General features: G+C 39.3%; 3 protein-coding genes across 6 annotated transcripts; 1 reads left to right on the top strand and 2 right to left on the bottom strand.

Annotated features, from left to right (window-relative positions):
- Window positions 1–118: 118 nt before the first annotated feature.
- On the top strand, window positions 119–10,959 carry urad (ureidoimidazoline (2-oxo-4-hydroxy-4-carboxy-5-) decarboxylase). Of its 3 annotated transcripts, XM_046833843.1 has the most exons (4): window positions 119–384; window positions 5,411–5,800; window positions 8,333–8,556; window positions 8,960–10,959. In XM_046833843.1, the coding sequence occupies exons 3-4, from the start codon at window positions 8,382–8,384 to the stop codon at window positions 9,307–9,309; spliced, it is 525 nt and encodes a 174-aa protein (XP_046689799.1). In that variant the 5' UTR covers window positions 119–384; window positions 5,411–5,800; window positions 8,333–8,381; the 3' UTR covers window positions 9,310–10,959. The 3 variants fall into 3 exon arrangements, with proteins under 3 accessions (XP_046689799.1, XP_046689802.1, XP_046689801.1); XM_046833846.1 differs by lacking the exon at window positions 5,411–5,800; XM_046833845.1 differs by lacking the exon at window positions 119–384 and having other exon boundaries at window positions 3,230–5,800.
- A 14-nt stretch (window positions 10,960–10,973) lies between these two features.
- pdx1 (pancreatic and duodenal homeobox 1) lies at window positions 10,974–14,186 on the bottom strand. Its single transcript, XM_046833842.1, has 2 exons — window positions 13,762–14,186; window positions 10,974–11,423 (listed from the first exon to the last, which is right to left on the bottom strand). Exons 1-2 carry the CDS (start codon window positions 14,147–14,149, stop codon window positions 11,071–11,073), a joined length of 741 nt encoding a protein of 246 aa, XP_046689798.1. The 5' UTR covers window positions 14,150–14,186; the 3' UTR covers window positions 10,974–11,070.
- Window positions 14,187–22,119: 7,933 nt separating this feature from the next.
- si:ch211-140b10.6 (protein POLR1D-like) lies at window positions 22,120–24,027 on the bottom strand. 2 transcript variants are annotated; one of them, XM_046833923.1, is made up of 4 exons: window positions 23,877–24,027; window positions 23,062–23,136; window positions 22,638–22,979; window positions 22,120–22,179 (listed from the first exon to the last, which is right to left on the bottom strand). In XM_046833923.1, the coding sequence occupies exons 1-4, from the start codon at window positions 23,903–23,905 to the stop codon at window positions 22,167–22,169; spliced, it is 459 nt and encodes a 152-aa protein (XP_046689879.1). In that variant the 5' UTR covers window positions 23,906–24,027; the 3' UTR covers window positions 22,120–22,166. The 2 variants fall into 2 exon arrangements, with proteins under 2 accessions (XP_046689879.1, XP_046689878.1); XM_046833922.1 differs by having other exon boundaries at window positions 22,122–22,179; window positions 22,626–22,979.
- Window positions 24,028–24,071: the final 44 nt, after the last annotated feature.

Below are 24,071 nucleotides of genomic sequence, written 5' to 3'. Positions count from 1 at the left end.
GCAAACCTGAAGATTCGGCTTTGCCCGACGGGAGTCGGCTCATCTCGTTCATTACAAAGAATTACAAACATTACAAAGAATCTTCTCTCTCTAGAGCCGACTCGTTTGCGAACGACACATCACTAGTTAGCTGTTAAACTGTGAAATGGCTAGTAGAGTCATATTTGTCATTAATTTTACATTTCTAGGACGACCTGGTTTAATAAAATATATAAATTGATTATAAAAACACATGATTTCATGTAAACAATGTTTTAATATTTATTATTCATTATTTAAAATTCACACATGGAAACAGAGAATTAGTTTTGGGCTTTGTTTTTTTTTTAAGCTGCCTCCTCGGCATCAGGCTTAGATTGGAAATCTGCCTTTTAGCTGAAAAAGGTGCGTATGATCCTGAAGACATTGTAGCAGCCCAGAAAAATGTCTGCAGCTGTATTAATTATTTTGGTCAACTTTTTTAAACCACTATTTTCATCAGCGTCTGTAGGATTGGGTCCCATGTTGATCACATAATGAGATTCAAAATGCTGGTACACAAGTTGTTGTGGCATGTAGACGGTATTTTGATGAGTATTTGACATCTTTAATGTTGTATCCATATCGACAGAAGAGTGTTTATCTCAATTATTTGTCTTTTAGAAAATCGGATATGGACTGACTCCTTAACAACCACTGATTCTATTTAAGTGCTTGTACCGTTAATAGATTAAATTTAAGGGACCATGAAGAAAATACACCATTTCCGTGAAGCGACACGTCCCCCAACCGCTAGATGGCGGTGCGGCACCATAATTTTAAGCGCTACTTTCTGTAGGAGAAAAAAAAGAGGAACGGAAAGATTCAAAGATGGCGTCCTGCTAACGTTCGCAGAGCTCTGCTGACAAAAACAATACCGCTTACACTGAAACTCAAAACGTGAAGTCGGATAGCTGACAAAAAGAAAAAAGAGGGACAGTCTGGAACACTTAACTCAAAAGCGCTTATTGTGGCTTAAATAACCAAAATCAGTAAACACATTAATAATAAAGCATGCGTTGTGTGCGTTTATTATTAAAAGAGACTCCACACGATGGTACAATCGTCATGTGATTTACTTCTTCCTCTCTGTATTTAAACAATCGACAGACAATAAAGAGAGAATATTTGATGTAGCTGTGCCACTAATGGCGACCAGATTCCGCTAAGAGAGAGAAAGAGAGAGCGCGCACAGAAATGACGTCATCTCTACTGTCGGGCTTACACGTGACAAATCTTGTATGACAGCACTTCATATTATGACTGTAACCACATGACCGTGTATCACTCATGAAATATCTCCTAATACAGACGTCAAAATAAACAAAGTATATAATACACACCTTAATACCACTGGTTAATCGTAATTCTAATAATCTAGTGTGACAACATCACCATCACATTACTTATCAATAAATAAGTAAATAAAAATGAGGTGAAATTTAAACCTTCAACTCTGAAAACTCTCAAAATGGCTACCAGAGACATTAATTTCTGACACTGAAGTTTATAGAAACAGCATTTTTTAGAAATAAAAAATTTGAATAATTAAATTAAAAACTAGATATTTTATATAAACAATAATTTAATCATGACAGGAAATAAGACAAGAAAAAATAAATCAGTCTCAGGCTTTTATTTGGGACACCACTCGTCAACATCTGCCTCTGGTTTGGGAGTCTGCCATACTGGTCTCGGGCTTGAACTTGTTTTCGGGAGGGTTCCTTTCCGGCCCCTGGCTTGTTTTGGGAGTCCGCCTCTTTGGCCTCATTTTCTGGCTTGAAAAGCCGCCAAAACGGCCTCAGGCTTGGTTTGGGAGGCTGCTTCATCATTGTCAGATTTTTAAAGTTGCCTTGTTGTCCTTGGACTTGGGACTGGTTTGGCAGTGTGCCGAGTCAATTGTGGTCCTGGTTTTTGAGGCGGCCTTCTCAGCTGAGGTGCCTCGTTTGCCTCGGATTTACAGCTAAAAAAAACTGCGTATCATTCTGAAGAAATTGTAGCAGCCCAGAAAAATGTTTGCAGCTGTAGTTATTATTTTCAGTGACTTTTTTAAACCACTATTTTCATCAGCGTCTGTAGGATTGGGTCCCATGTTGATCACATAATGAAGTTCAAAATGCTGGTACACAAGTTGTTGTGGCATGTAGACGGTATTTTGATGAGTATTTGACATCTTTAATGTTGTATCCATATCGACAGAAGAGTGTTTATCTCAATTATTTGTCTTTTAGAAAATCGGATATGGACTGACTCCTTAACAACCACTGATTCTATTTAAGTGCTTGTACCGTTAATAGATTAAATTTAAGGGACCATGAAGAAAATACACCATTTCCGTGAAGCGACACGTCCCCCAACCGCTAGATGGCGGTGCGGCACCATAATTTTAAGCGCTACTTTCTGTAGGAGAAAAAAAAAGAGGAACGGAAAGATTCAAAGATGGCGTCCTGCTAACGTTCGCAGAGCTCTGCTGACAAAAACAATACCGCTTACACTGAAACTCAAAACGTGAAGTCGGATAGCTGACAAAAAGAAAAAAGAGGGACAGTCTGGAACACTTAACTCAAAAAGCGCTTATTGTGGCTTAAATAACCAAAATCAGTAAACACATTAATAATAAAGCATGCGTTGTGTGCGTTTATTATTAAAAGAGACTCCACACGATGGTACAATCGTCATGTGATTTACGTCTTCCTCTCTGTATTTAAACAATCGACAGACAATAAAGAGAGAATATTTGATGTAGCTGTGCCACTAATGGCGACCAGATTCCGCTAAGAGAGAGAAAGAGAGAGCGCGCACAGAAATGACGTCATCTCTACTGTCGGGCTTACACGTGACAAATCTTGTATGACAGCACTTCATATTATGACTGTAACCACATGACCGTGTATCACTCATGAAATATCTCCTAATACAGACGTCAAAATAAACAAAGTATATAATACACACCTTAATACCACTGGTTAATCGTAATTCTAATAATCTAGTGTGACACCATCACCATCACATTACTTATCAATAAATAAGTAAATAAAAATGAGGTGAAATTTAAACCTTCAACTCTGAAAACTCTCAAAATGGCTACCAGAGACATTAATTTCTGACACTGAAGTTTATAGAAACAGCATTTTTTAGAAGTAAAAAATTTGAATAATTAAATTAAAAACTAGATATTTTATATAAACAATAATTTAATCATGACGGGAAATAAGACAAGAAAAAATAAATCAGTCTCAGGCTTTTATTTGGGACACCACTCGTCAACATCTGCCTCTGGTTTGGGAGTCTGCCATACTGGTCTCGGGCTTGAACTTGTTTTCGGGAGGGTTCCTTTCCGGCCCCTTGCTTGTTTTGGGAGTCCGCCTCTTTGGCCTCATTTTTTTGGCTTGAAAAACCGCCAAAACGGCCTCAGGCTTGGTTTGGGAGGCTGCTTCGTCATCGTCAGATTTTTAAAGTTGCCTTGTTGTCCTTGGACTTGGGACTGGTTTGGCAGTGTGCCGTGTCAGTCGTGGTCCTGGTTTTTGAGGCTGCCTTCTCAGCTGAGGTGCCTCGTTTGCTTTGGATTTACAGCTAAAAAAAACTGCGTATCATCCTGAAGAGATTGTAGCAGCCCAGAAAAATGTTTGCAGCTGTAGTTATTATTTTCAGTGACTTTTTTAAACCACTATTTTCATCAGTGTCTGTAGGATTGGGTCCCATGTTGATCACATAATGAAGTTCAAAATGCTGGTACACAAGTTGTTGTGGCATGTAGATGGTAATTTGATGAGCCTTTGCAATATTCATTGTTTCCTTTTCTGCAGAAGAGTGTTTATCTCAAAAAGTTTAGATCAGTGGAGAAATGGCTCGATCACAATCACCCTAAATACAGGTCTATTGTTTGTACTGTTACTAGTTCAAAATTCAGGGCCTCTTGCGCCTCAGGCTTAGGAGTGGCTTCTGAGGCCATTTGGTTGGCATTAGGCATGGTTTTGGAAGTCTGCCAAGTCTGCCTCAGCCCTGGGATTGGCTTGGGAAACCTGAGTCATCGGCCTTAGGCTTGTGTATGACTTGGAATTCTGCTTCCTCACCCCAAGCTTGGCAGGAGAGGGAGCCACTTTGGCATATGGCCAACTACATATGACTAGCATGCGGCCTATAGAACTTTCTGTATCTTCTGAACCCTGCTGCAACACCACCATACACAGATGAGGACATTTTAACTCACAGATTTTCATTTCAGAAGATCTCTGGGCTTTTATAGTCACTTACACCATGTTCACAGAAACAAGTGTTGGTCAATTTTTCAAATTTCAGGTAAAAGGAGTGCAGAAGAAGAATGCTGTAATTCAACAATTTATGGTTCAGAAGATCAGACGAGGGCCAGCTGTATTAGTAACATTCATATCCAAAAACAATATTTAATATATGAATTTCAGGTAAGAGCACACTACAGCCCTGGTTGCAGGCAAATGTTAAGTAAAAAGAAAGATATGAAATTATGTATGGAGATTTACTCATTCAACAACCATTGCTTGTTGCCACAGGATTCTGAGTACAGCATTCAGGAATTTTCAGTTTTCTAGTTGTGCACTTCTGCAGTCAGTATAACTAGTTACATCATACCTTGGCTACCAGAGACATTGATGTAATACACTCAAGTTTTTAGAAACAGAATTTTTTTGAAAAAAAAAAAAAAAAAAGAAATAATTAAATTAAAAACTGTACATATTTTATATAAACAATAATTTAATCATGACAGGAAATAAGACAAGAAAATACTGAATCAGTCTCAGGCTTTTATTTGGGACACCACCCGTCAACCTCTGGCCTAGTTTGGGAGTTCGCATCATCTGCCTCTGGTTTGGGAGTCTGCATCATCTGTCTCTGGTTTGGGAGTCTGCCATACTGGTCTCGGGCTTGAACTTGTTTTGGGAGGGTTCCTTTCCGGCCCCTGGCTTGTTTTGGGAGTCCGCCTCTTTGGCCTAATGTTCTGGCTTGAAAATCCGCCAAAACGGCCTCAGGCTTGGTTTGGGAGGCTGCTTCGTCATCATCAGATTTTTGAGGTTGCCTTGTTGTCCTCGGACTTGGGACTGGTTTGGCAGTGTGCCGTGTCAGTCGTGGTCCTGGTTTTTGAGGCCGCCTTCTCAGCTGAGGTGCCTCGTTTGCCTCAGATTTACAGCTGAAAAAATCTGCGTATCATCCTGAAGACATTGTAGCAGCCCAGAAAAATGTCTGCAGCTGTATTAATTATTTTCGTCAACTTTTTTAAACCACTATCTTCATCAGTGTCTGTAGGATTGGGTCCCAGGTTGATCACATAATGAGGTTCAAAATGCTGGTACACAAGCCGTTGTGGCATGTAGATGGTAATTTGATGAACCTTTGCAATATTCATTGTTTCTGTCAGCTGTTCAGGTTTTAGGATCCAAGGCGGATGCGAAGAAGAGCAGGGCCAGAAAAGCGAGCGTGCAGAGCCGATTCAGGGAGCCGAAGTGCACGGAGCACGAGGATGCCGAGCCGAAGTCGGAGCGCGTTGAGCGTGAGCAGAGCCGAGCTGGGACCCGGAACGCGTTGAGATCGAGCAGCGCCGAGCTGGAAGTCGACAAGTGTTGCGCGCGAGCAGAGCAGAGCCGAGCCGGGCCGGGCCGGGTACCGGAGCGCGTTGAGCGTGATCAGAGCAGAGCCGGGAACCGGAGCGCGTTCAGCGCAAGCAGAGCAGAGCTGTAACGCTGAGGGGAGAGTCTGGAAAACAGGCCCGGTTGGGAAGCCGGAGGACAGAATAGTCCAACGGAAACAGGTCAGTAACAGAAAGATTTTAATTGTAATGAACAAATATGCTGGAGAGTAATCAGGGCAAGCCTAAAGACAATCTGGCCCCGATTGGAGGATTCTGGCATCCTTATATGTGTTAGAAAGATAGAAGGGTTGGAAAGGGGCAGTTCCTCGGTGATGGAGGCGGCAATGTCGGAAGTGCTCAAGCGGGCTGACAGTTAACCCCCGCCCCACATCTAGGGCAGCTCCAGACCCCGCAACAGGTTGCTCCGGGTGGTCCCGATGAAAGCCAGCAATCAGGTCCGGGTCCAGGATAAAGCGGAAGGGGACCGAGGAGCGTTCCTCAGGACCATAGCCCTCCCAGTCCACAAGGGACTGGAGGCCCCTACCACAGCGACGGGAGCGGAGTAGGCCGCATACAGTGTACGCAGGACTCCCATTAATGACCCGGGCGGGCTGAAGGGGTCTAGTGGAGGGCACTAAGAAGCAGGCTTGGACGGGTTGAACCCTGGACACATGAAACGTAGGGTGGACCTGGAGTGCTCTGGGGAGCCTGAGTCGGAGGGCTACAGGATTGACGACTTTGGAAATGGGGAATGGGCCGATGAAGCATGGGGCAAGCTTCCAACAGGTGGCCTTAAGGTAAGGTCCCGAGTAGAGAGCCATACTCGCTGTCCGACACGGTAGTGAGGGGCTAAGCGTTGCTTACGGTTGGCCCCCTGGCAAAGTCTTATGCCGTTCTTGAACAGGGCTGCTCGGGCGGTTCTCAAGCCGCGACGGCATCGTCGGAAGAAAAGGGTGGCGGAAGGAACGGCGGACCGGGGTTCCTGGTTGGAGAAAGTTGGTGGCAGGTTACCGTGGACCACCTGGAAGGGCGAAAGCCCTGTGGCAGCAGTGGGAACGGTGTAATGGGCATACTCAATCCATATTAGTTTACAGCTTATTATTTAGCTGTAGATTTACAGCTAAAAAAATCTGTGTATCATCCTGAAGACATTGTAGCAGCCCAGAAAAATGTCTGCAGCTGTATTTATTATTTTCGTCAACCTTTTTAAACCACTATCTGTTGCACATTTTACGGCACTAATTTTATTGCCATGCGATTAATGCAGTGCACATTTCTGTTTTAAAAATAAATAAGTAAATATAAAAGAGGTGAAATTTAAACCTCCAACTGTACATATTTTATACAACCAATAATTTAATCATGACAGGAAATTAGACAAGAAAATATTTAATCAGTCTCAGGCTTTTATTTGGGACACCACCCGTCAACATGTGCCATTGGTTTGGGAGTCTGCATTATCTGCTTCTGGTTTGGGAGTCTGCCATACTGGTCTCGGGCTTGAACTTGTTTTGGGAGGGTTCCTTTCCGGCCCCTGGCTTGTTTTGGGAGTCCGCCTCTTTGGCCTAATGTTCTGGCTTGAAAATCCGCCAAAATGGCCTCAGGCTTGGTTTGGGAGGCTGCTTCGTCATCGTCAGATTTTTGAGGTTGCCTTGTTGTCCTCGGACTTGGGACTGGTTTGGCAGGGTGAGGCCATTTGGTTGGCATTAGGCATGGTTTTGGAAGTCTGCCAAGTCTGCCTCAGCCCTGGGATTGGCTTGGGAAGCCTGAGTCATCGGCCTTAGGCTTGTGTATGACTTGGAATTCTGCTTCCTCATCCCAAGCTTGGCAGGAGAGGAAGCCACTTTGGCATATGGCCAACTGCATTTGACTAGCATGCAGCCTAAAGACCCCTCTGTATCTCCTGAACCCTGCTGCAACACCACTATACATAGATAAGGACCTTTTAACTCACAGATATTCAGTTCAAAAGATCTCAGGGCTTTTATAGTCACTTACACCATGTTTACAGAAACAAGTGTTGGTTAATTTTTGAAATGTCAGGTAAAAGGACTGCAGAAGAAGAATGCTGTAATTCAACAATTTATGGTTCAGAAGATCAGACGAGGGCCAGCTGTATCAGTAACATTCATATCCAGAAACAATATTTAATATTTGAAATTTCAGGCAAGAGCACACTACAGCCCTGGTTGCAGGCACATGTTAAGTAAAAAGAAAGATATGAAATGATGTATGGAGATCTACTCATTCAACAACCAGTGCATGTTGCCACAGGATTCTGTGTACAGCATTCAGGAATTTCCAGTTTTCATTTGTGCACTTCTGCAGTCAGTAGCTTGTTGCATCATACCTGTATGGGGAGGGTCTGTGTTTCGTGGTGGCCAATGGTGAAAGCTCCAGTGTTGTAGTATCAGAAGGGAGACCTTCACACTGTTAATTTGACAGCGTTTTAGGATCAAAGCCACTTCTTGGCTCTTCTGCACCCTGTTCTGGTATGAATAAAGGAATTGTAGAAGATTCAAGGCTTCTGTTAAAAATTTCCTGCTGCCACATTTTTATTAAGAAAATAAGGCAGGAAATTTATTGAACATGTAATCTTTTTTTATTATTATTTTATCCTGCCACAAATGTTGGCATTTGGCTGCTGAACTTTGCATTGGTAAAGCCATAGAACAAACAAAAGGGGTTTAAAGTCTGATCTATCATTCCCAGGCCATTAACCCTGCTGGAATTTCCCCTCTGCTTTTTTACACTGGATGCCATGGACATCAATGCTGTGAACGCACTCTCATTTGAGGACTTTTTGGAAATATTCGGGAACGTGATTGAGAAATGTCCTATCATTCCAGCTGCGATATGGATCCATCGTCCTTTCAAAAGCCTAGCGGACCTTGAGGCTCACATCTCTGACTTCATCGACAGTCTGCCTGAAGCAGGTATAGTGGTGGATCATATGCAGAGAAGTTTTCCTTTAAAATAGAAATCTGATGGTCAACTTTGCAGAAGGTGGAAAAAGTATGGTAATGATACTGGAAGTATCACCAAAGCTCCAGGTGTCTGTCCTGAGCTTGGGTTAATGTGGGTTTGCATGTTTATCTCATGTTCACGTTTTTTCTTTCTTTTCTGCATTGATGAATTTGCATGTTTTTAACCTAAATTGTAAAGATAATGCAAACCCCCTGCACAAGTTATTTGGAACTGTGCATTCAGTTTATGCAGTGGAGAGTCAGAGCTAAAGGCCTGGTTGTTAATGAGATTTTGGTGACACACAGGTAAAGTAGTGTACTCGAATACTGTTTTTCCCCCAAGCTCTGACTGTCTTTAGCCCTGTGCCCCCAGGTAAGGAGGGAATCCTGCGATGCCACCCAGACCTGGCGGGCAGGGAGCTGCAGAGCGGTGCGTTAACCCGGGACTCACAGGAGGAGCAGCACGCGGCTGGATTTACCGACCTGCGCCCCGAGGAGGTGTCGCACATGCGCAGCCTCAACTCTGAGTACAAACAGCGCTTCGGCTTCCCTTTCGTCATCTGCGCACGCCTGAGCGGCCAGCGCGACATAACGCGCGAGCTGCAGCGCCGCCTCGGCGAAGGCCGCGAGGCGGAAAGAGAGCATGCTATCGGAGAGGTGAAGAAGATATGTGCACTGCGACTGCGCAACCTCGTGCTCTCTGACCCCCCGAACAAGCTCTGACCTCACGTCACGGGGCCGTGCATGAACTCCACGTAGGCGATCACGTCAGAAGCCGAGATAATTGATTTGGCGTTTGCATTGCATTGCAGAATTGAACACTATGCATAGTGCACTATGAAGAAAGTGTCAGGACAACGTGCATAGTGTCTTTTAAAGGCATTATAACATGAAGTTAAATGTAATCACGCTCATCATCAAAACTAAAGTCCGTGTTTCGAACATATAAATAATGCATGTCTTGTTAATGATGCATCATTAGATAATTAATTACAAACAGCAAAATGACATCCTACCTCAATCTCCTGTCATGGAGAATATTTTCATCGAATGTCGTTCTGAAAATGATTTAAATGCCTAATGCCATCTTCACCAAAATCTGTTTATTGGTGTGTGTTACTAAGTTTCACAGAACATTGCAAAATAAAAATGCACGTGATCAGCATCAGATGCACTGATAATGTACAGCAGCCTGGTTCAAATATACAAAATAATGCAGAACATAACATGAGAACATATATAATATAACGTGAAAAAATATTTAGATAAATATACAGTTTTATATGGCAATCGCCTAGGAATAAATTAGACTAATATTTGCTAAATCACCATTATCAGTATTTTGTCATTACAGTATTCTATATGGAACTTTTGAAAGCTGAAATAAAAAGGCATTCTTAGGAAAATATAAAGTCGCTTACTGCCCTCTAGTGGCCAAAGCACAGACTGCAGGTCGCCTAATATCCAAGTACAGATTTAACCAGACAGAAATTCTACATCTTTACTAAAAATAATATCAGGGTTAGAAATGTATATATATATATTACCAATCAATTTGTATTTAAATATAGAAGTATGGGATGTGTGCAAAAATGGCCCTCTCTGGAATATTACGATGTGTGGTCTAGTATAAAAACACCTGGCAGAATAACGTCATCAAGGTATAAAATAAATTGGATATAATAAAAAAAAAAAAAAAGATTTGGATTGTATTAGGCAGGCCGCTTAATCTGTATTTTCAAAGTTATAAAAATGCCACTGCTTGTAAGTTATACAAATAAAAGAAATTCTTGTGAGTATTGCAGCAGTGAATGAGAGGCTTGAATAACATTATTACAGATGTGCATCAACAGTTTAACACAAAAATCAGTTGAAATGTAATTGAACCAAAACTTGTAAATGTAGAATGCATCATCCATGACCTGTAGAGGTCACTTTATTGTTTATAATAAAAAATCCAGCTTGGTCTAACTTTAAAGAGCAACTAAAGCATAGGCCTAGATTCCTCAAACTGGTGTAATAAATGCTTAACGGAAATGCACAGTGGACAAACCAGTGCTTTTTCTTATATATAGTTTTTATAAAATCTCACTTTTCATTCTTGAGTGTAGTGAAGATGGAAAAATGACTTGCAGCTTGAAAACATGGTCTACCACTAGGTCCAGTTCGGGACATGTTTGGCAGCTGGTATCTGCTCAGGACTTTCAGTAAACAGATAAAATCTGCATCTCATTTTATTTTTTAATAAAGAACTTTTAGCTCGGATTAAATGGTGTGTCCAGTGCACTATTTTATAAAATACATTTTGGTCAGGTGAGACACTGAATCTCATCTGTATATATTTCAGAAATAAGAAATAATTGAATAATTGAAAAAAAAAAGGGGGGTAGATAGCAGTCTATACATTTTATTTACAACTTATTTCCAGTCCAGGAGTTTTCAGGATCTCATGCACAAAATGTCCGAAATGTCGTGCAGACATGCTCAGGCGGGGTCTCGCGCTACCAAGGGCTCGGGGCGAGAGCGTGGAGACGGTGGAGCCACGGGACCGCCGCACGCGTCGTCGCGGAGGTCGCCGGACGTGACGGACGCATCCTGCTCGGGGTCGCCGGCGCGCGCCTTCCGCTTGTCCTCCTCCTTCTTCCACTTCATGCGCCGGTTCTGGAACCAGATCTTGATGTGGCGCTCGGTGAGGCTGAGCGTGAGCGCGAGCTCGACGCGCCGCGGCCGCGAGATGTACTTGTTGAAGAGAAACTCCTTTTCCAGCTCGAGCAGCTGCGCGCGCGTGTAGGCCGTGCGCGTGCGCTTGTTCTCCTCGTGCTCCGCCGCGTAGGGACCTGCCGGAGACGCACTTTATCACAAACGAGTTCATTCAACAGACAGAGCCGCTTTAGTGTGTGTGTATATATATATATATATATATATATATATATATATATATATATATATATATATATATATATGTTATATTGTTAATGATCAATGCACAAATTTTTATATTTTATTAATTAATATATTACAATATTTATAAACGCGAGCTCCGGTGCATGTGCACGACAGAAGAAATGCAATCACACCCAAATACATCCAATTTCTATAACATATTGTAATATATTACTTATAATAATATATAAAGAGAAAGAGAGCTGCGTGTGTGTGTGTTGCTCAATATGTCCACCATTTGCCCAAATTCCTATGTAATTCCTATTCCTAACCAGATTAGTTCTTCCTTCCTCAGATGCATCAGAGTCTAACAATTTAATAATCTATACACCAACACTACGATGTTGGGAAGCTATAAAGCAACCTATAAATCAATCTGTGTCCCATCTATACCGTGCAATAAAATCACATTTACACACTTTTGGTCTTTGTCCTAAATGCATTGAACAATCAACACATTAGGTGTTTGCTCTTTTCATATTGCACATGAGCTACAAAAAAGTGTGTTTAAGTTTTATGCCCAACCTTTAAAACTAACATGTCTACCCACACATTACCTTTCTTTATCTCTGGGGAAGTAGCTTTGACCTGGTATACAGTTAAAATAAATAAAACATACATAAGTGGACCAGAATTGATTTACAGTGTAATCGCTGGGTAAATATATACTACATTTCAATCTAAAATAATTCAAAGCTTAAGAATAATGTTACCACTTCAATACCATAGAAGGGTTCAGTAACATACCCTTGTTCGAGGGTTTATTTATTAATTTTATTAGCGCTGTTTATTTATTTTAATCAGTAGGGCTGGAAAACTGAACATACTTAAATACAGATTAAGGATTTATAAAATATTAAAGTCATTGTAGCTGATTGACTTTAGACACAGTGAAGCTGATTGTTTGTTATTATAATCTTATAACAACAATAATAACCATCAAATATTATATGTAGCATTAACCATAATGCCACTAATAATAGTTTTCTATTCCACATTATTAAGCGTAATTGCTAAAATAATGGACCCCTTGGCTTTGAGTCTATGGCTCGAACCGCTCTGGTCCCTGGAGAAGCCAACTTTTATTTACTCAAATGTGACTAAAAGGAAAGGAAAATGTTCTCTGAAGGCAAAAGGGTTACACTGAAAAAACAGGCGCTGGATGAAATGATGAACCACTGCAAATGTCTTTTTCACAAGTGTCTAATACTCTTAAAATTTGACATTGCATAATTGCAAAATATATATATATATATATATATATATATATATATATATATATATATATATATACACGTGTGTATGTACACAATATATTTACAATTGATGATATGAAACAAGGTTTCATCAGTTAATCAAGCTTACAAAACTCGAAAACATTTGTAAATTGTTTATTTTAATGTAAGCAGTTCCTTTTGTAATGAAAGGTAATGATTACTAAGTATATGATAAAGTAGGGTATTTTTCAGTTTAATGGTCATTTCCGTGTTCAGAAAATAATGGAATAGAATCCATTCTAAACTATGGGCAAAATGGAATTTCACTCAGATTGTTGTATTAAATCGTACGAATCTAAATAGCTTTAAAATAACTTTTCACTTTGTCTGTACCCTTTAAGATGTATACGTTTTCTTCAGAAGGCCATTGAAACCGATCTATATAAATACAGAAAAATATAAAATGCACAAACGGATATATCAGCGAAAGTTTTGCTTTGCTGTTGGCCATTTACTGAGATTTAAACAAGTGTATAAAATGATATTAGCAAGACTACTACGCAAAACGAGGGATGAGAAATGCACTCTGTTGTAGGAAAGTTTTAATGAAATTGCATTATTATTATTATTATTATTATTATTATTATTATTATACGTCCTGAATACAAAATATTGGTCGCACTATTCTTTTGAGCACTGAAATGTTTAATAATTATGCTGTTTAGGAAGCGCATGTAATTTATAATGTTTGAGAATTATTCAAAATAATTCTCAAAGGCCTTTGTGGTAGGCCATAACAAATAAAGTCATCCATTCCTGCCAAACTGAGGCCGACTCAGATATATCTAAAATTGCTCACACAAGATAAAGGCTAAAAGGTCAGGTTAGTGTATTTAAACAATTCCTACAAAATTACAGATTCATACGAAGTCAACTTCAGGTTGCAGACACGGCTATAAAAACTGTAAAATACAAATCTGTGGATAAAGATTGTTGGGCAAAGTACACCCATTACCTGCCCATTGTCCTTTCCAAGCATGTGTGTGAGATTTTGTCGATTTCATCCACGGGAAAGGAAGATGGCACCTGTTTCGTTCAGAGCACAGGTCCAGAGAGTCTCCATACCCCGTAAATGTTTGAAGAGGCAGCTGTTGGGCTTGTGAGTGATGCAGGTGAGACACAGCCAGTTCTTCTCGTCCGGACACATAGGACGTGATATCAGGAAGATGGTTGTGTTGGTCCTGGGTGCCTAAAGCAGGAGAAGCGTAGACGGCTTGGGTCTGCCTGGTCATGTAAAGGCACGGTGGCGGGCTTGGGCTGAACTCCTCATTGTGTGGCCTCTGATAGGCACAGGAGTCCTTGTAAAGGTGACTGGCAGAGTAATAATGTTCTTCCCGATTCATGCCTGTAATGCACGGTGAGGGAAAAGCGTCCTGTCCCTGTGCGTTAGACTCCTGTGCCGTACCTGTGTGACTGGCGCCGCTTTAGGGCCTCCGGTAGGTGTGTCACCGGCATCATGTGACCCTGCTTCACCTTAGCCATTGGTGTCACTGTTTACACAAAGAGCTGACAACAAGTTTTCATTCGTGTCTCCTTCGGGGCTTGCCAATAATTGAACAGGACTGGCCCTGTTCAGATCAATGGCTTTAACAAACATCTCTGTTTGCCCATGACTTATCAAGGCTACACCTGCAGTTGTCTCGGGCGAGTGAAGAGACACAAAAGTGAAAGACAAAGAAAGAATCTTGCATCTGCTTCCTCTGAGACTGAGACCATAGTGTCTTGAACAGTTTAAATACTATAACAACTGTGCTTTAAAATTGGATGCGGTCTTGCATGAGATGTTTCTCAAAAATGGACTGTTATTATGCAGTCCAAATGGCTTCATCAAGACACGGTGGCTGAAGGAATCAAATGCGTGTGACACAGATTTAAAAACAAACCACAGTCTGCAAACAGAGAAATTAAATCATGGTGAGTTGCCCAGCATTGAGTTCACATCAATATCTTAGTGTTCATTAATGTCCAGCAGGGATTTTTGTTGCTGCTTTGAGAAAACCAAACCCAGCTTCAAGAAAAATCCAGTCATGAGTCACAAGACCTGCTTCACACGCTCACGGCAACGGTTGAGATTTACAAAATGTCGCATCAAATGGCCCATTTAACTTTAACTCTCATGCACGGTCTGTTATGGACACCAGCAACAATCACCAGAACACATTTTCCTCTCTAACTGTTGCCCCACGTCCCTCTGAGTTTACCTACCATTAGGCACGCCTGCTGTCGGTCCATTAAACTAAAGTCCTCGTGGTTAAATAAAACCAAGATGTTCGAAGTAAACCAATTATCATGGAGTGTGACAAAGTACTCAATTAACACTGAGATGTACATTGGGATGGACACTGAGCAACCACATATCAGCAACACAGAGAGAAAGTTGTCCTAAAACATCGCTCTTGACACAATCCTGGTCCTGGAGCACCACTGGCTCATTTGGTTTGGTGTTGGAGTTCTTTCCTCCTCTGATTCACTTAGTTTCATTTGGTTCAGGTTTGTAGGGAAGAGAGCAGTTGAACCATCAAAAGGTTTTCAGGGTGAAAGTGCTCCAAGATTGGAATGGACATGATTGTCAATGGAAAAAATTGCCTTTACAGAGAAATACATACAATTCACTTCATTGGAGTAATGTTTCATTTCACATAGTAAATATATCCAACATGTGCAAAATCAAAGTGTATTTACATGCACAAGAAGGAATGATAAACTAACGTACTGTAACCTTGAATTTGTCACAAAAATTACTTTCTGTAACTTATTAAATCACATGCCTATTTTTTTAGACAATTTTTTTTTTTTTTCAAGAGCCAATTAAAATTAAGCAGTTTCCTTCACCTCAGGTGAAAATGCTTAGCTTAGCTGCTTAGCAGCTCTTTGCTCGAAAGCTAGAACGTGTATAAATTCTTACAAGCTAGTTAGAGAATATCACAAATAATAAACTGCTGAAAATATCCTGCAGCTTCTGGTTACATTATCGTAATTAAGCTAACATATGTTCCTCGTTGGAGTGGTGTTCACTTCAGCACAGTTCACTCGGTTAGTTAGCATCATTCTTCAATAACACATTCCTCAGATATAAAACATGTTCAGATTAGTTGTGTCAATTGAATATACTTGATTTCTCGATTACTTTTTAATTGTTTACTCAAGTCAGGCATTACTGCTTCAGCAAAAACTTTACAAATAGAGCTTTTTTTTTTACACTGAGCTTTTATTATTGACTATTATTACACTCTAATAAGTCACTGATTTGTCCAACACATGCTTCATCTCAACCTGTTTATATGTTTATATCATTTTATATCATTTCCTCTCTAAATCAAAGGATTATCTCTAACACCACATAGCAAAACAAGCCGGCTTTGCATATGGAATGAAGAACAATTTTCCTTTTTTAGTTTATATATTTATTACGTTAAGTATTTCTGTTATTTGTAGAATAATTCGTGTACAAATGGTATTATTTAAACAAACATTTTCATGATGAAATGACAAGTTTACTAGCCAGGTTGTTTATTCACTAGCTATACTAGCCAATAAATTAAATCCATTCAGAACTTGAACTTATAGAAATGAATGCATAAAACTAAACATTTTTATTGTCACTATTAACAAGGTATGTTGAGTACCATTAGAACTAATGCATGCGGTGTATGTTTTACTATACAGCTTTACAGGTATATCAGAGTTTCTTAATTTATTTTAAATAAATAGAGATATATAAAAAGAGATATATAGCAATGCCACAAAATATTGATCTTTTATTGTGCCTTCCCAGTCACAAGGTTTATTATAATTTTTTCAGTCATATTGTATTTATTTTAAAGATCATTGCGAGTGCCATCTTTTTTCCCACTTAATCCCTAATATACGTTTTAAGATGGTATGAGAGTGAACTTGAGGGTGAAATAATGTCATTCCTGAAGTGGTTTTTTTTTTATTTTATTTTACATTTATCTCCAGTGGGATATTAAAAGTCTCAGAGTACTACTGAAAATGCTTCATGCTTCTTTTCCAATTCAACAAAGGTTTTCATTATGTATGGTATCAGGAATAGCTTAAGGGAGTAGAATCTTCAAAAAAATTTAAAATAAAAGGTTACATTAAGTTTTTGAGTAGTCAGTCTGTCCCTGTTTTGCTTGGATGACAGTGTTCAGTCATGTTGGTAAAGACTCGACAAGGTTCTGCAAAACCTGATGATTCATTTGAGATTAAACCAATGCTTCAATGCAAGAGTTCAGACTGACGGTGAACCAGGAGACAAAATCATAATATATCACACGCTTAAATTTAAATATGGCTGTAGAATTGACATTGAAAATTGAAGAGTCAGGATGTTTTACTGTTGCTTTTTTTTACTGTTTATTCTATTATTAAAATTTAGTCTCAGATTTTGTCTCAGTGTAAATCTTAGAGCTCAGCATTAAATTAAGATGTATGCGGAAGCATAAACCTAGATATTATACAGTGACCTTTGACACTAAACAACCAACGTAGGAAAATAAAATATATAGTAAACGTTTTAAGTTTGAACCTGTTTGTGTCTGTCCTGTACTCAGAACATCTGTGATACAATGCTGTGTTTGCCTGCACCTCTTCAAACGCTATAATGGCACTTTTTCGTATCTTAAATGGAGCTCTCGATCTCGTGCCATAAAAGTACGAGCAAACCCATTCCTCTCACGTCGGCCGCATGCAGCACAGCTTAATGGTGTTTATATATGACTTTCGTTTGAAAGGGAAGGAAATAGTTAACCGCGGTGATTACGCCAATGCTGCACGCTCACAATGAGGTTTATGAAGCGTGAGATAGACGGCGCGGTTTGATGGCACATCTACGGACGTTATGAGAGCCTTAATGGTCTTAAGTGATATGGAGTGGAGCGTTGCCCAGTCAGCGATGAAAATGCAAAATTTTAAAAAGCACTGCTAGGTGAGCTCAGGTGGTGATTAAAAAGCTTTTACAGAAAAAGAAAAGGATAAGTCGTGCAACCGTTTACAACAGGGTGGGTTCGGGGTCGGGGTACGGGTGATACATCAGGTAATATGGCACATAAAAGCCAGAAGCAGAAACAATCGTGATGATTAGGTTTCTGACTAAATGTTAATATAAAAGGTATCATTATTGTCATGTGTAAAGTGTTTTTAAAAGCTTGATTAGAAATCAAATTAAATGCAGCTCTTCAGTGTGCTCATAGAAAAGTCAGTGTATGAACAAGATGGTGTAAGAAGAGCTTGGAGCTCTACAATGAACCTGAATGCTGAGTAAAGCGTTATCCTGTACTTTCAGGGGAAAAGACTATGATTTGTTGTCTTCTCCTAATGTGTAAACATTTTGGACTTTGTGCCTAGAAATCAACTTCACAAATGTATACATTTGTTTCCACATACAGCATTTTGTACACATACAAAGGAAAAGGATACCATTCCTAGTAGTTCAGTGGTTAAAGCTTTCGAATAGAATAGACGGTCATGTGCTCCACTGTATAAATAAAATATTTATTAAAATAAGTCGCTCTGGATAAAGGCACCTGTCAAATGGCATAAATGTACAGGTAGTCGTCGACTTACAACCTATGCAACTTACAACCATTCGAATTTTTACGACCACAATCGCTAGCCGCGGCGTACATTATTTTTTTACCAGCTTCCGGCATAATTTCACAGTAATCTACATATAGCCTACTCTACTTATGACCAATTCGGTCCCAATTGTGGTCGTAAGTCGACGACTACCTGTAAATCCCAGTGACAAGTAAGGGTTATGGTTGCATCTTATATTCCACAAAACAATAAATACCAAGAAGCATTTTCTGGAATTCAGAAAATAAAGATAAATCAACTGCAGCTGCATGATAAGTACATATTGTCAAAACGCATTAGTTACTAGAACCTTACTGGTGGATAATATGTAGGTAATAACTTTTTTCCAAGTTGCTTTGGCTTGATTGTAACTTGCTGAACAACAAGCTAAATATGCTAGCTAATGTTATTTAAAGGGGAAAATATGACTGACTGAGTTTTTATACAAAAAATTTGGGCACAATTCTTTCACAAGTTAACATGATTTTTGACAGCTACGTTATGATTGAGGCTTTTATTAGCTAGTGGCAAATAACAACTAATGACGATTTCTCTGTAACATTAGCTCAGATTATCAATGAGCACTGAAGTCAAGCTATCTAAAGTCCTGTGTTTGATATTCGTCGTTTGTGATTTCAGAATATATTGTTTCACTTGTATTAGTCAAACAAAGCTGCATTTAGGTGTTTTTTCTATATAGAAAAAGAACTGAAGTTTTGGGATGATGTGGAAGAAAACTTGTTTGTCTAAACTCAGTGATATTGTCAGACTTTAGGTTAAAGAAATCAATTTAATTAGCTGTGGCAAAATGCTAACCCAATCTCACTTCGTCGAAGAAAAAACAAAAACAAATCATTTCCATTTGGTTTATTTTAAACCAGGTCATTATGTACAAAGGCTGTATTTGATCTATAATAAATACGATTCACTTTGAGATGTTGGGGTCATTTTAAGGGCAAATGATAAACTCCACTTTTTTGTAAAGTAACACGTCTTATAGCATCAGTGTCAAAGTACAAAAAATTAGTAAAAAAAAAAAACTCGTACATATACATAAACACTTTTGATCAAGATCACATAATTGTCTTAGAACAAACATTTGGCTGTAGATTTTATCCACCACAGATGCAAAAATGTACACCACTGATTTTGTAATAAATCTGTACAAAATTAATATAAGCAGCTCAGAAAGCTTAAAGATGGATAGAAGGGCAATACTAGGCATGTAAAAGTAGTGTATGCATTATTATATCATGTTTACAAATGGAGTCGCAAGCTGTTTCCACTTGTAAAAGCCTTAACACTATATGGCGATTTTTGTTATTCTAAATAATTAATTATTTGTTTTATGTAGAAGAAACTTTTTAACCTGCTCATTTTTAAGACAATAAGAAGAGTGGGAGGCTGGCGAGTGAACATACATACATACGTATATACATACCTAATCCATGTCAGAGCGAGGCGATAAAACCTGCTTACCCAGTGGCGACGAACGAAAGCCTGCGCAAACAGTGCTGAACTGAGTGTAACGCAAAAGGAATGATAATGACATTTCGATTGAATTCAAAGTCGTCCATGGAAGAAACATAACCGCATCATAAATCATGCCTTTTGACAGAGGGTGCAAAATTTGCAAAAGAGAAAGCAAATAAAATATGAGCGGACTGGTAGAGCCTCGGCCTGGTCGTCTGTTTGTTGACCAGAGTAGCTTGTTTAAAACACTGGATTGCCTGAGAGACTTTGGTGATTGACTCATGATTTGAAATTAAATAAGAGTGCAAGTGTGTTAGTTATTCGGATTTAGGAAAGTGAAAGAAAGTGGCCGTGTAAAACTAGCTGACGTTTAAAGCTTTTTTCTGCTCCAGTGCTGGGAATTGAACTCAAAACATTCTGGTCAGAACCCTAACTGCCCTATTATAAACATCAGAGTATTTGTACTGAATTTGTACAGAGGAATTGTACTGAATTATTTATATATGTTTATGTGGTGAAGCAGGGTTTCATCTGCCTAAACATACCACTTTATGATACACTCTGTGAAAAGTTTCAGTTTTAGAAAACTTTCTTCTCACAAGTTCTTCTGTTTCCTCTCAGAGGAACTCCTTTATGGCCACCAGTCAGCCATAACATTATGACCACCTCACTTATATTGGTTATTGGTTATGCATTTTTGCTGCCAAAACAGTACTGAACCATCGAGCATTAACAGCTTCTTCAGATTCTTATCCAATCATCTTTGAGTGTGATTATTTAAAACATGAATTATTAGTAAGTGGAGGCACACACACTATATAACTGTTATATTTGCACTAAAGATATGCACCTGTGCACTTTAAATAGTGTCCTCAAAATAATTCTTTCCCCTGTAAAAGTCTAAGTATATAGCTGAAAGGAAAATAAAAGCCTACCTGACTTGACCTGAATAAAAGGTTCTTTCTCATACCGTCTCTGGGGATTTTTTCCCTCGCTATGGATGACTCTGGAATAAATGTATAGGGCCTTATATATTAATTTAAAACCTACAATCTTTAATATACTTATATTTCACATCTTTTTATTTCCATTAAACCTGTTTTGTAGCAGTGTCCATTGTTAAAAGTGCTATATCAATAAAACGTTTCCTATTGAAGGAATCCAAAAGCACATATTTGTAACAAAACCCCATTTTTTATTTGCTTTGTCTTTCCAATTAAACTTTTACACATTAAATATACTCCAGAAAAAACAAACAAAAAGTAGTACAAAAAGCAAAATATAAATTTTAGCATCACTGATGTGTAACAGTGGATTTAGCCAGTTTAACAGTACTGATGCAACCCGTGCTGCTCGAACAAAACAGTGTGTACTATATTTATTATAAGATCTTATCATATTGCTCAAGTATATCACATTCAATTAAATAAAGACTAGCTGAGAGTGTAAAAAAAAAAATCTGCGGATACACCTGGCAGAGCAAACAGCAATTCAGTCAGGCGACGACTTCGGGCTGATTTGTTATTCTGCATCTGTAAACATGTGCAGCATGTGACCATCTGTGAGTATGGTTTCATGCCGAGGAAGAGCTCTACAGACGCATTATTTGCTTTGAGAATTTTGATAACGTTTAGAGAAAGTCAAAAGGAGTTGCATTGTGTGTTTGTGGATTTAGAGAAAGCGTACGACAGGGTGGAGAGAGGAGTTGTGGTATTGTATGAGGGTTAGGGTTAGGTTCCTGGGATCAACAATGCGAAGAAATGGAGAGTGTGTTAGAAGTGAAGAAAGTGAAGAAGTGAAGAAAAGAGTGCAGGCAGGGTGGAGTGGGTGGAGAAGAGTGATAGCAGGAGTGATTTATGATAGAAGAGTATCTATGAGAGTGAAAGGGAAAGTTTATAGGACTGTGGTGAGACCTAAAATGTTGTATAGTTTAGAGACAGTGGCATTGAATAAAAGACAGGAGGTGGAGCTGGAGGTAGCAAAGCTGAAGATGTTGAGATTTTCATTGGGAGTGACGACGATGGACAGGATTCCTAATGAGTTCTTTAGAGGGACAGCGCACGTAGGATGTTTTGGAGACAAGGTGAGGGAGGTGCGATTGAGATGATTTGGACATGTGCAGAGGAGGGACATGGGGTATATCAGTAGGAGAATGCTGAGGATGGAGCCACCAGGAAGGAGGAAAAGAGGAAGACCAAGGAGGAGGTCAATGGATGTGGTGAGTGAAGACATGCAGGTAGTTGGTTTGAAAGAGGCAGATGTAGAGGACAGGGGGGTATGGAGACGGATGATCCGCTGTGGTGACCCCTAATGGAAGAATCTGAAACAAGAAGAAGAAGATTAAAACAAAAGCAATGGCACCTTTATAACAGGAGAAGGCATTAGAATGTGTCTGTTGCACTGCAGTGGCTAAGCTGCATTACTAGATTACGCAAACAGGGAGATCTTTCTTTTCTTATCTTCCTTAAATAGAGGTGTTCTGGGTGACACTAAATCACCTTTGCGTTTGGTGAACATGTAACCTACAGGAGTGAATAAAGAGTAGCAGTGATACTGAAACTTTTGTGAACATAGCAGAATCTTCTTGTTCATTTTCCTGATGTTGTGTTGGGCTAAACCAAACTAACCAATACATCAATAAACCATTACACCAATAAACCAAAAAAACAACAACAATGAAACCCTCCTGTTTCTCATGCATAATATAAATCAGCCCTTAGAGAGATATTTTATTCTGTAGAAAAATTAGTGCATCATTTTTGAGACCTGTCAATAGACCTTTTAGTTGCGAGGCGTTCTCTGATAGGTGAACGGGAACGAGTTCTTTTAGTTCGTCTAGCCTGATGAGGGGTGTGGCCTGAGGATTCTAATTCACTCGTAGATGAAGACTTTGAAGACTGGAAATGAGAGTGACGACTCTCTCTTTTGTGTTTGGTGGCTTTTCTATAGCCGTCTTGTCGATCAGCAGAACGGTCACGTGACCCTCTGCCTCCTTCTTCCCTGCTGTCCTCGGCACCTCTCGTCGCAGGTGAGCAGCCCCCAGACCGGTGCTCGGAAGCACACAAGCGCAGGGTGTTCACCAGAAAGCGTTTGTTTGTGCTTTGCAGAGGACACTTCATCCTGAAGACACAAAGCAAATTCATTTGACGAGAACTGCAGAGAAATCAAATTAATTCAGGATTACAATGAGAGGGGAACTTACCACCCGGCTGGACCCATTGTCTCTGCACGCACTCTGCCTCTATTGGCCTCTTTGAGCAGCTCCTCCACTGCACGTCTGTAATGCAGAAATTACAACTCCATTTTTGAAAACCGAAGACTGCAAGAACAAGATTTTGCACAGTGTAGCAGGAAGTCACAGGCCAATCAAATCTGTTTCATCTTAAGTAGTGTTTGTAAACGTTTTACTTTTCTATAATGTAGAAAGATGGATGGATGAATGGATAGTGAGTCATTCATAATAATAAACACCTGGATGGAAACCTAAACATTATAATTCATTGATAGAGAGTCAGACACGATGGATGAATGGATATAATAATAAACAGCTGGATGGAAACCTAGATATTATAATTAGCTAATGGAGAGTCAGGCATGGTGGGTGTATGTGTGTATTATATACTGTATATACATATATATATATATATATATATATATAAAAATAATACATTAATTAATGTGATAATCTGCCCAAGGAGTGGGTCACCATAATTATACATGAGATTGTTCTATTAAACCCATTTGCATATGCAAATTATATTAATGACCCCTTGCATCATGTGTATAAAAATGTATTTTATTTTATTTTTATGCATGTATTAGAAAGCATTTTTTATGATACAAGTAAGTAAAATAAATAATAGCCATTTAATAATGATATGAGAATACTAATAATACTAATAATAATATTAATAATGAAGGTAAAAACGAGCTAGCTAGCCATCTAAACTGAACCTAGTATTAGAGTAGCAGATATTCCGAATCAAAAAACATTTTCAGCAAATAAAGGTCACCTACTTTTCCAGCTCATCATTATCCACAGCCATTACACAAACAGACGCTCATGCAAATAACTTCGGCTGTTGTTAGCGATTCATTTCGCATTTGCAACCTGTTTTGGTTTTGTACTTTGAAGGACCCGATTAGGACCCAGCTCCTAACGTCTAACGAGTTTCCTGCTTTAATTATCAAAACTAATCACAAATTACGTTG

This window comes from Silurus meridionalis, chromosome 21 (genome assembly GCF_014805685.1).
Source record: "Silurus meridionalis isolate SWU-2019-XX chromosome 21, ASM1480568v1, whole genome shotgun sequence".
In the NCBI taxonomy this organism is placed as follows: Eukaryota; Metazoa; Chordata; class Actinopteri; order Siluriformes; family Siluridae; genus Silurus; species Silurus meridionalis.
This window is presented reverse-complemented; position numbering and strand designations above follow the sequence as displayed.

Coding starts and splice junctions, on each gene's coding strand:
- urad (XM_046833846.1), top strand. CDS start 8,382: ATGGACATCAATGCTGTGAACGCACTCTCATTTGAGGACTTTTTGGAA. Junction 8,557..8,959: donor CGACAGTCTGCCTGAAGCAG/GTATAGTGGTGG, acceptor CTGTGCCCCCAG/GTAAGGAGGGAATCCTGCGA.
- pdx1 (XM_046833842.1), bottom strand. CDS start 14,149: ATGAATCGGGAAGAACATTATTACTCTGCCAGTCACCTTTACAAGGAC. Junction 11,424..13,761: donor TTGGAAAGGACAATGGGCAG/GTAATGGGTGTA, acceptor CGTCTCCGGCAG/GTCCCTACGCGGCGGAGCAC.
- si:ch211-140b10.6 (XM_046833922.1), bottom strand. CDS start 23,905: ATGGCTGTGGATAATGATGAGCTGGAAAA. Junction 23,137..23,876: donor GATAATGATGAGCTGGAAAA/GTAGGTGACCTT, acceptor TCTGCATTACAG/ACGTGCAGTGGAGGAGCTGC. Junction 22,980..23,061: donor ACAATGGGTCCAGCCGGGTG/GTAAGTTCCCCT, acceptor TTGTGTCTTCAG/GATGAAGTGTCCTCTGCAAA.